General features: G+C 39.0%; 2 protein-coding genes across 2 annotated transcripts; one reads left to right on the forward strand and one right to left on the reverse strand.

Moving 5' to 3' along the window:
* Positions 1-157: 157 nt before the first annotated feature.
* isoc2 (isochorismatase domain containing 2) lies at positions 158-5,627 on the reverse strand. The gene is made up of 7 exons (XM_034698417.1): positions 5,500-5,627; positions 5,237-5,383; positions 3,375-3,499; positions 3,050-3,262; positions 2,883-2,953; positions 2,654-2,771; positions 158-342 (listed from the first exon to the last, which is right to left on the reverse strand). Coding segments are annotated over exons 2-7 (594 nt in total). The 5' UTR covers positions 5,238-5,383; positions 5,500-5,627; the 3' UTR covers positions 158-276.
* On the forward strand, positions 5,622-9,994 carry atg12 (ATG12 autophagy related 12 homolog (S. cerevisiae)). Its single transcript, XM_034698418.1, has 4 exons — positions 5,622-5,774; positions 7,610-7,746; positions 7,836-7,898; positions 9,789-9,994. Exons 1-4 carry the CDS (start codon positions 5,681-5,683, stop codon positions 9,846-9,848), a joined length of 354 nt encoding a protein of 117 aa, XP_034554309.1. The 5' UTR covers positions 5,622-5,680; the 3' UTR covers positions 9,849-9,994.
* The last annotated feature ends 1,599 nt before the right edge of the window (positions 9,995-11,593 follow it).

Here is an 11,593-nt window from a genome sequence, read left to right on the forward strand (position 1 = left end):
GTGACATCACTCTGTGCACCCGCCTCTGTGAACTGATCCCACCTCTACAGCCTGTCACAGCTGGAGGTGGAAGTTTCTGTGGCTGGGGCCTCATTGAGTTAGCAATAAAGAGTAAGGTTCACCTTTCATAAGCACAAACACAAAACCACAGCTGTACACATTTAAAGTAGCAGCATCCCTTTTATTGAAGCACTTCAATAAAGTGAATGTAGGCAGCAGAGAAGCAGAGATATTCTGTACAGTATCTGAAGAACAGAATGACTGGTGAGGATCTTTCTACATGGCACTGAAGAAGGAGAGGAGGCCGGTGTCAGGAGATGGGTGGAGCATGAGCTTCTGGATCTGTCAAACAAGTTAAAAATATACATTTAAAAAGTAAAGGCTTATTTGTTTAGTTCTGAGACACAGAGCATCTTCATAAACATACAATATAAAATATAGAACAAAAAGAGACACACAACCAAAACACAAGACAAAAAAGAGACTAGAAGATTATTTTTCAGAAGCTGCTTTAAAGCTGGGGTTGGTAATCAGATTTAGATACACTTTTTGTTATACTGGTTAAAATGATCTTTATGTCTTGATGGCAATCAATACATAATGTGTTCTTAAAAAAGAGCGAAGAAAAGCTGCTATCTACAGCCGGAGTAAACCTGGGAAAACACCAACCAATCACTGTTTTTTGGGTGCCAAAATTTTAAACCATTCAAATCCCGTCCTGCCATTCTGCCCACCTCCTGCGCGTACATTTCCCCGGCGTGCACTCGCCGTCCCCTGCCTCTGCTTCCCCCGACTCTACTGACTGCCCCTCTCGCTCGACCTCGGGCCTGTCCCCTCTGACCCGATGAGGTGCTTTGCTCAGGACTGTAGTCCGGATCAGAGTCTAAAAAGGCTCTCACCACGGGGGCTCTGACAAGCAAAAGAACTAATGACATTTAGTAAGTCCTACAGAAAATGTAGATGTACTGTAGCGTCCGTCCGGATGCTGTAGGGATGGCGAGCCGATTCGTGAACACGTTGAGCTTTACTTACCGGTCACTGTCGGCCGTGATCACGCCAACCAACAAAGCAACAATCAATGTTTAAATGAATGAAGAACTTCTCCTCTTGTCTCTCCTCTCTCCCGCTCGCACTCTCTACACCTCTCCTGATGCCTTCACTAACCGTCAACACTGTAGGAATTAAGAACATCTACACTGAACACGTTTAACAAACAGTAGAGCTGTTACAGTATTATATGTGTTATAACTTTTTTCCTGATATCGTGTCACCGGTACAGCTGGATAATGCTAGCATGACAGTTGTGAGTACTAACAGCAGCCATGTTTGTTTGTGTTTTTAACTTTCACTATGATAATGTTTTGGTGAGGACGGGTTTTGAATCAGTCACCATCATATGGTCGCAAGTCAGCTGTGCTCGTGCATGTGAGCGGGGGGGGGTGTTGTTTTGGAGGAGCTCTGAGGGAGGAGGGGAGGGGTTAGATGGAGTCCTGAGGAAATGCTACACTCAAATTCATGCTGGTTTTCCAAAACTACCAACCCTAGCTTTAAAGAGCAAATCTGAAAAGATGGGGTCAGATGATCCTGATGAGTTTGGGATATAACAGCGAAGGTATTATCAGCCCTTGCTTCCACAAAGTTTATTAATCAAATAGTATATCACTGTGTTGGAGCCATGAAGGGATTCAAGTGTTTACATGATCTTATTTTTGAGGTTTAGGGTAGTTTATTGTTTGTATATGTTTTGTGGTGTTTTTTGTTGTTTGTTTAAGATATGGTTTATTGGGGGTCAGTTAATTAGGTTATTTACGGCTCATGTGTTAGGGGTGGGGATATTGAGTTTATTTAGGCCACCTGTTTTCTTTTGTTTGCAGGTAGAGAGAGGGGGTGAGCTATTTTCTGTTAGTGCACTTTATCATGAGTTGATTATCCTTTTTTGTTAATACAAGGTTAAACTTACTTTTTTGTGCAATAGAGATTTTTGCTTTTAGCGCGACCGACAATAACTAGGCCCAGCGTCAGCCTCTCTGCGGCTTTTGGCTCCTTGTAGTCGCTATACACTGCTTTCTTTAAATGCACAATTTTGACAAAATGAGGAAAAGCTGTGAAAAGTGGTGCTACTGGACTGTCTCAATATTTATCCAGCATGCATTTTGCAGCATTGCTTGCTTCTTCCAGTGCCATCTTATGGGTAAAATATCAAAACACAATATAATAATCTCTGCATTTTAAACTGGTATGTTGGTCGCACAACTTCAGAAAATCCAAACTATCCCTTTGAATGGAGTAAGGGTAACTGGATATAAAACTAATTCTGAATTTTTCTGGGTAGATGTGGTTTGTCAGTTTTGTTACTTAGACTGGCATCATACTCTGAGTGAAATGACTTTGGCATGTTTCAAAGAAGGGGTGTCAGCTTTACAGCTATAAAACAAGTAACATATGTCTTTCTAATCTGGTATTTATAAAGGGTGAGTGTTCAGTGTGTCACTGCTATTAGTTGTAGGAAGAACATGTTTATGTGCCTCAAAGCTAGCTGTTTGTGGTACTCTAAGGAAACAACACATTTTGCCCTTCCTTTGAGTGTAGCATATTTTTTATGACACATCTTCAAAAGCAAAAGCATTTCATAAAGAGTGGCTGTCGTAAGCACCTCCTTAAAGTTTGGATGTTTAGCATCCTGAACCAGCTGCAGCAGGACCGCCTCTGTGGTGGTGAGGAATGCCCCGCTCTGCTTCAGTCGAGAGAGAGCAAACAGACGATCCGTCTGACTGTGGAGGGAGACATGCAAATTGAAAGACACACATGCAAACAGTTTCCAGACACACAAAATCAAATATGTATTTAATGTAGGGGAAGACAATGCTTCAATGTTGGGATACCTTCTGGCAGATACAGCATCAGCAACAATATGAACCTCCATCCCTTTTTCAATCAGGTCGAAAGCTGTGCACTGTGGAGAAGCAATAGTCAGAGGTCCTGAGAGGAATCTTCTGACATTTTATATTCAAACTGTAACAAAACATGAACAAAGATGTGTTGGTCTTACAGCAATGCAGGCGTGTGCCTCTATTCCACACAGAATAGCCTGTTTGGGATTCCCCAGGGCCTCCAACTCCTTCTTGACATCCTCTATAATCATGGTGAAACAAGTTTTAGCATGGGCCTTCAAACCTTCTGCTCCCAGCTCTGGAACTGTGGGACCCAAACCTTTAGGGTACTGTTCTGTCAAAATAGGGGGGATGCCCAGGACGCGACTGGCCTGAGAGAGGGTTGAGAGCATGCAGATGAGACCAGACTAGTTCAAATAGATCTGTACTCCAAAAACAATAAAACTGATGTGAAATAATTGTGTCATGGTGACAATCTGTAACCTGGAGTAATCTGGCAGCATTGCTGACAATGTTGTTGAACTGGAAGATGTTGGGTCTGAACTTCTCTTGCATGTCACACAGGAAGAGCACTGCATCCTTGGAATTGAGCCTGCCGAGGCTTGCCACTGCAAGAGCAATGTCACAGTGAAAGGATCAAAACATGTTCAAATACATTCATAAAACTTGCACCACTAAGAACACCATGGTGCACACTCCTAAATATGTCAGTAGATGAAGAGACATGGGAGGAAGCTCTGACGCTCCCCTCCAGGATTTCAATATGCAACAGGTATAGGGAAATGCAATACAGTGTATTACATAATGTTTATATCTCTCCATATATTTACAATAAGTTTACAGCAGGAGCCTCCCCAATCTGTCCCAAGTGCAAAACAAATACTGGAACTAGAATACACTGTCTCTGGGAGTGTGAAAAGATTCAACTATTCTGGAAGGCAGTATGTGGAGAAATCAGTACAGTGATAGGGCAAAATCTGCCTCCTAGACCACTTTTGTGCCTACTTGGAAGTGTACCAGACTCTGTGAGGGTACAAAATGAAGTAATTCAATTTCTTTTGATGTTGGCAAGGAAGGCTATAATGACAAAGTGGGTGGGAGATGAATCTCCATCTATTATATTGTGGAAATCTATGATATCTAATGTTGTCACTTTAGAGAAGTTGAGATACTGCATTGGAGGAAGAGCTCATCTTCTTAAAAGAAAATGGGAGAAACCTCTGAATCTTCTAAATATTAAGTGCAATTTCTCATGAAGACACCTAAGGGCTTAAGGATTGTTCTGCTAATGTACAATACAACTGTCTAACTGTACTATGCTGGACTGATGAATGCTGGATGTGACTTTGACCAACTATGCAGAAAGCCTGTTGAGCTGCACTGAGCTATTGTTTTCACTGTGAAAATCCATATTAAAAAAAAAACATTCATACAACAGATGGTGCAGTGATAAGGGTGAATAAAACTGAACATGAGAGCAAAATCACAAGCTTTGAATAATAACCTTTGATCGACAAAAACTGTGACTTTTAAAGCTTGGGGTGATTTATGTTGAGTAAACATTACCTCCATGCTGTTGCTAGGGTTGCCAACTGTCCCGTATTAGCCGGGATATCCCGTACATTGGGTTAAATTGCTTTGTTTCATAAGGGACCTCAATTGTCCTGCATATTGACTATTAACTCTTGTAAATACAGCAGACTGCACTCTACAGATCCTAGATCAGATACTTCAAATATATGTAAGCAGTGACTTGTCAAGTAAGGACTTCTCTATTGATTGTTTCTACATACTGTCTGTATATATGCTCCATGCTGTTGAGTTGTGCTATCTATTTTGATGTGTGCTGCTGACCTCTTGGCCAGGTCGCCCTTGTGAATGAGGTCTTGATCTCAATGGGTCTCATCTGGTTAAAAATTAAAAATGATCTCTGGCTGTGCAAAAGGAAAGCAAAAAGGAGGAGCAAAAAGTATCAATGGAAAAGGTACATTTGGCGAGTCATACTCCTCTTTTGCATTTAATTCTTCTTTTCCCTGTTTTTGGTGTAAAGAGCCAAATTGTGGTTTCTTTGAGGTTTATTCATAAGAGGTTACATAATGATACAGTAAGGATTAAAGGGAATATACACACTTTCTGCATTTCCAGTTGAATCAGAATATGAATATATGTTGAATTCACACATCATGCTCACACCACCATGGCACCGTGCTCATGTCCCTTATTAGTAGTGAGAAAGTTGGCAACCCTAGCTGTTGCATGGTTTTGAAAACGATTGTAATTATAATAGGTTGTCATAGTTTTACTGAAATTAATGAGAGAACTTAATAATGATTGGGTTAACTTACTGTCTGTGTCTGAATGGTCCGGTTGAGAGAAGGGGGCAATGTGACAGGTTCAACGAGACCTCAGAAAGTTCAGCTACCCGGTTAAAGAATGACTTTGTTAGTGACGTCTCCTGTGCGACCGAAACCAACAGAAATGTCACCCTTTACCTATTTCCAAACAATAAGGCATTTAGTATAAAGCAAAGTACACATTTAGTATCTGCATTTGTTATAAAACAAATGCGTAACTGACCAATTTACTTTACGGTCAGAAAATAACAAACCTCGCTTGTAAACAAGAAGACAAGTTCTGCAGCCTTCAAGCACCTCTGCGATAATGGTCAGGCGCATTGACCAATAGAATTGTACGTTTCATAGATTGATGTTTCTCTGAGCCAATGGGAGCGGAGCTTGGCTAACTTTGGTAGGTGGGAATAAATACTCACCCAGAGTGGTCACCTGAAGATGTCTGACAATGCAGAGTCCCCGACAGAAACACCGAAAGAGGAATCACAGCCTCCGTCGGACGACTCTTCGACGAATGAAGAGAAGAAGAAAAGTATGACGGTGAAACGCGTCCTAAATATTTCACTCGATTATTGAGTATTTTCGATATGTTCAGGAGGAATGTTGCTAGTCTGATGGGTTACACTTCCGGGTGTGTGACGTGTTACATGATTTACGGATATTCTGGCCAATCGAGAAGCTGTTTTCTTCTTTTCAGCCAATGAGCATTCGCCTATGAAATGAGGTAACTGCTGGGTTAGAAAGCAGCTAACGCTAACGCTAATATGGGCAATATTTATATTTTACCCCATGAAAAGCATCATTTTCCCGTGGAGCTATTGTTTCATACATGTAAATATATTTAGGCTAACTTCTATAGCAGCTACACATCGTTTGTATTACTATAACTATAAATATAAGCCAATAAACAGCGGTTAGCTTAACACAGTTAGTTGTCAGTACCTTGCATTAAGTTTTGGAGATAAAGAAAAGTTTACTCAGGGTTTTTTTTTTTTTATTGTCATTAAAGCCTTATTTAAAATATTGATTCAAATCGGGTAGTCTTGTTAAATGTGAGTTAATCCTCATACTCATATATCTTGCTTAAATTATTAAGTAAAAGTAATGTCACTAATGGGCATAAAAGAATTACAAGTGAGGAAATCACCTTGACTGAAGGTCCTAATTTATGATACAACAGAAGAGTCTAAACTGCAAAGTAGTTTTGTATGTACCGTCTTCTTTGTTTGTGTACAGTGTTAAAAACCTCAGATTAAGCTCGATCACGGGATTTGGGCTTGGAACAGGATTAGAAATCTAATAATTAAGCAGTGGTGGACAGTAACAAAGTAAATTTACTTGTGTACTGTACTTTAGTATATTTTTTGAGTATCTGGACTTTACTTGAGTATTATTTTTGGGCTACTTATTACTTTTACTCCACTACATTCTGAAGACAATTATTGTACTTTTGACTCCACTACATTTCTATCAATGCTAGTTGATCACTACTTTAGCTTTGAAGTCAGCTCATGAATTTCCTTCTCTTTTCTGAAATCTGATCCCTAAGACAGTAAAATGTGTTTGTGTAGTTCTGTTTGTCTCAGTGGTTTAGTCATACCTGTATATCGTGCGTCTCCAAACACAGAGCAGATTTAACTCAGATCAGGCAGTTCATGTAGAGGTGGTAATGATGTCTATAATTCTCCACCTGAGCACCCATCGTCATATCTTCAGCCCGTGTTAGAGGTTTTTAAAATGAAGAATGATACGTATTGTTTGAAATGTTCTCCCTGTTTCCCACTCTGCCCAAACATACAAACATTCGCTGTCCAACCTGAGAAAGCGTGTTGAGCTACGTAACATTTGTTTCATTCCAGATGAACAATTCAAACTAAGTTGTCTGTGCTTGGAGTAACTTAGTTGCTGTTTTTATTCCATGGTGTAGTTTTTAGAGATTTCAAGTAATGGTTTCTAAATAAACATGATGTAACAGAATATGAAGAAAAGTGTTTTGAAAATGTTTTGTCCAAACCAAAGCTAAGGACATACAGTATGTGTAGATCAAGCATAATTTCATCCCCGAATCATACGTAACACCTCGTTTATCTAGAAGCCAAAGATGAAGAATGAAGTGGAAATAGAGTCCCATTTTCTTTTGCACTGTACAAACTATGATGACCTCAGAGAGATATTGTTTCAAGAGATTGCCCGTGAAAAGCCTCAATTATTGTGGTGGTAGCACATCATTGCATTTTTCCTCCGTAATCATTGTAGTGTAACATAACACTTTTCCAGAATTTCACCTGAACAGTTCATGTTTATATTTGTCTGGACTAGTCTGGATGGCAGCAGCACTTTCATTTTATATTCTCTCTCTTTTTGTAGTCGATGTGTTGCTGAAGGCAGTCGGAGACACTCCTATAATGAAAACAAAGAAGTGGGCAGTGGACAGGGGGAGGACAGTACAGTCCCTGTCTCAATTCATCTCTCGCTTCCTTAAACTTGATGCCAATGAACAACTGGTAAGGATGAAGTTTGTTAACATGTGATCATGATTAAGGTGCCTTATTTTTCTGACATTTAATAGCATATCTCTGTTTTTGTTTTTCAGTTTATTTATGTAAACCAGTCTTTTGCCCCTTCACCAGATCAAGATGTAGGGGTCCTTTTTGATGTAAGTATGATCGCTTACATTTACAAGCAAATTAACAGAAGTCACGTTTGTTGTCTTTGTTTAGTGGACCTCCTAAAACATGACTGACAGTTTAACTAGCTTTTTCTTTTCACAATCAAAAACAGATACTTACTTGGTTTAATTCTCTGAACTCATGACATGCGATGAGAAGTCAAGTTCCAGAAAAAGCGCGACCTAACAAAAAAATTGAATGAAGTAGTATCAGTCGTATTTGTTTAAAAAGTGAAGCAAATTGATTAGCGATTAGAGATGAGAATTCTTTAAGACTATCAAAGTTGTTTCTTTTAATTGTATTGTCATTATTTGTGTGTCTTTATTTGAATGTTTGTAAAAACGAATACATTTTAAATCATAAAAAAAGACTATCAAAGTGCCTTTATAATATTTGTTCAGAAAGAAAATTATATTTTATCACCTCTTTATGAAGGGGACACACTTTGCATACCCTCACTAAAAAATGTCTGCCAACACAGGCAACACATCTACATTGGGCTGGTTGAAATAAAAAGATACCAAGATCTGTTTTTAGTTGACATCTTTATATGGTGATGAGCAAATAAGCTAAGAGAACCTGAATGTTAACTCGACTACCAGTCCCTAAAAAAAAGAAGTCAGTATACAGAACTAATGTGAGTCCACAGCAACTCTGAGCTGGCATCACTCACTCTTAAATCAGCTGTTCTTTTAGGTTTGAACAGACTTAATTCAGGTTAAGAGTCTGGATGTCATCCTTGACAGCCCACTATCCTTTCAATCACACGTCAATAACATCACCCGGACTGCCTACTTCCACCTTCGAATATATATATATATATATATATATATATATATGTGTGTATGGTGTCCTTGAGTGCAGAGAAAGGCGCCTTTTATAAAAAAAAAAAAAAAAAAAAAGTATTATTATTATTATGGGAAACAGAAACACAAACATAAAATATAGAGTATGATTGAACAGATTGGGATAGTTAATGGACCAAAAGAAATGACATCCGCTTACTGTACATAAGCAAGGGGAGGGACCACTGACCACAATCAGAAATACAGGAAGAAGGGCTCTGAACTTTGACACGTATTGATAGTGGTCCTCTCAGTCAAACATTAACTATAATCAGATACACACCTTCCTTTGTACATTGGTGTTGTCTCGTGGCCTTAAATGAACTATCCCTTCTTATTTATAAACCTATACTTCACAGTACATTTGCCCATCCTAATCTCCATTCTCTCAGACTTTGATGCACATTCCCGGTAAGTGTGCGAGTGCTTTGTGCTGTCCTACAGTCAAATCATCAAGAACAAGTGCTGAAATGCAGAAGTTACGCTCCTTCCATCTTCATTTTCTATCAGCAGACTTTCCTGTTACACTTCCTCAGAGCTAAGTTGGAACTTGGTCATGCGATGAACGCTTTTGATCTTTCCCAAATTATATAGACCCTACAATGTGAAAAAAATACAGCAAAAATCTAACTGAAGATATGCTTTTTAATCTTATTATTTAATGGAGCTTCTGTTTTTTTCAAGCAACATGTGATGTTACGGGAGAGTGTATTTTATAGTCTTCAGCGCCTCAAACACTGCACACATGAGGCTGTTTCAGACTGGGGTTCAGTGCTCAGGTACTGAGGTGGATATTGGGACGGGTCCATGGAAATGAATGTGTCATGGGAAGCTTTGACCAGCAGAGGGGGCAGTAGTAGATAAGCTGTAAGCTACACTTAGCAGTCTTTGGCCTCTAATTAAAGTCTTAATGAGTAAGAGCAAAGGACTCAAAGTCCAGAATTCCCTTTTGATTATTTCTCTGCTCTCACTGTTCTTCATCATATTAATGAAACATTTACCTTTAATTAACTGTCTGTGTCTCTTTTTCAGTGTTTCGGCAGTGATGGCAAACTGGTTCTACATTACTGTAAATCTCAAGCTTGGGGTTAAACTGCTTGACTTTCTTCTGATGCTCCATTTTTGACCACCTCTCTTTTCTTGAAATGATCCTCCAAACATGCACATAATGTTTGTTTTTGCCATTTTCTGATTCTCTGTACATACATGTTGTAAATAAATTATTGTGACTATGCAAAGGTCTTTGAACTGTTTTTTCAAGGCGCCATATTTGGCACCCAAATATAAACAATTAACTTAGTGGGCACAGGATTTGGCTTTACGCAGCGCGGGTGCAAAGCCAAATCCTTGGGAGAGGGAGGGGATTTATATTTGGTTCACAGTTTCCTCCACCTTCTAAGTGTAATAATTAAAGAACTAATATAAGTCAAATTAGTGAGGTGAGGAGTTGAGGCTGTTGGTGGAAGAGAAGTTTTGGTTTTCAGGGGTTGAGGAAGGTTCCACCTCTATACAGACACAGACAGGAAGAGAGGAGGCAGTACAGGAACAGATGGACTTAGAGGGATTAAACGATTCAGGATGGGTTTGTGACATAAATTCCCAAGAAAGACCGAAAACAGAGTAGAGAGTGGTGTGGAGACAGACACCCAGCAGCTCTGTCAGTCGAGTATCTGCGACTAACTACTGGATGGGGGATAACTGAGGGATTGCGGCTGTGGAGGTAGGGGGTCATTGATGGTCATCCTGGAGGAGCTATACTGCCGACTGACACAGAAGGGACAGATGAAGAGGGGAGTGACACGGAGAATCAAGATGGAGCAACTAAAATCAAGTTCTTAAGGAGCTTTTTGATTTAGAGCTCTGGAAAAAGGCAGAGCTAACCGAGGATTGAAGGTTTAGAGGACTGCAGGAGGAGAAAAGTGTTGCTTTACTGCTCAAGTGACCTGCTGTTTGACCTAAAGAGCTACAAGAAGAGGAACTCCAGCAGGTACTTGTCACAGATTATTTAAAAAGTCAGCTAAAATAATTCATTAGACAAACAATAAATTAAGATTGTATGATAAAATAATTTTGATATTTTGACAGCAATAAAGCAGTTGTGTATTCTAGCTCATTCATTGAGAATAAGTCACGTATGATCTCTAACTGAACAGTTTTAGGTTTGTATTTGGCCTGAAACTCAGAATACATAAGGATTTTACCATTATAGTATTCTTTACTTCTTCATAAGTGTTTGATGAATAATAACACCTACATTCAGCCTCAAAATGAACAGACATGAGGCAGTTTCTGAACAAACTGTCTTATATCTTAATTACACAACTTGTGGATGGTGTGAAAAACGATTATGCGTTAACCCTCCTGTTATGTTTGTCAGGAAGAGCAATAATGTTCCTGGGTATTTAATTATCCAAAAGTGTGAGAACCCTGAAAAATCCCTGATTTTTAAAATCTCATTATTTACTCCATTACAAACCATTTAAATCAATATTTGGTGCAATAGTGTTCTTTAATCCTCACAGATCATTGTTCAATGACGATAACTCACTCGTTTTTAATGAAAAGTCTTGTTAAAACTTTTTTAAATGTACTTTTGAAAGACCTAAATATAAATACAATACTTTAACATGATATAGATTTTGTTTTATTTATTAAGTGATGTTGATAAATTAACACAAGACACCTCTGCTGCCCAGATTTTGATGCTGTATTTAGCTGGTTTGGAAGGCATATATTACCCATTTGACCCGCAACATAACAGGAGGGTTAAATGAGGCATGTCCAATGTTGGATGAGCTTCTGTTTTTTTTTTTTTTTTGAGAAAGCTAAACTTGTTG

This window comes from Notolabrus celidotus, chromosome 12 (assembly GCF_009762535.1).
Source record: "Notolabrus celidotus isolate fNotCel1 chromosome 12, fNotCel1.pri, whole genome shotgun sequence".
Taxonomy (NCBI): domain Eukaryota; kingdom Metazoa; phylum Chordata; class Actinopteri; order Labriformes; family Labridae; genus Notolabrus; species Notolabrus celidotus.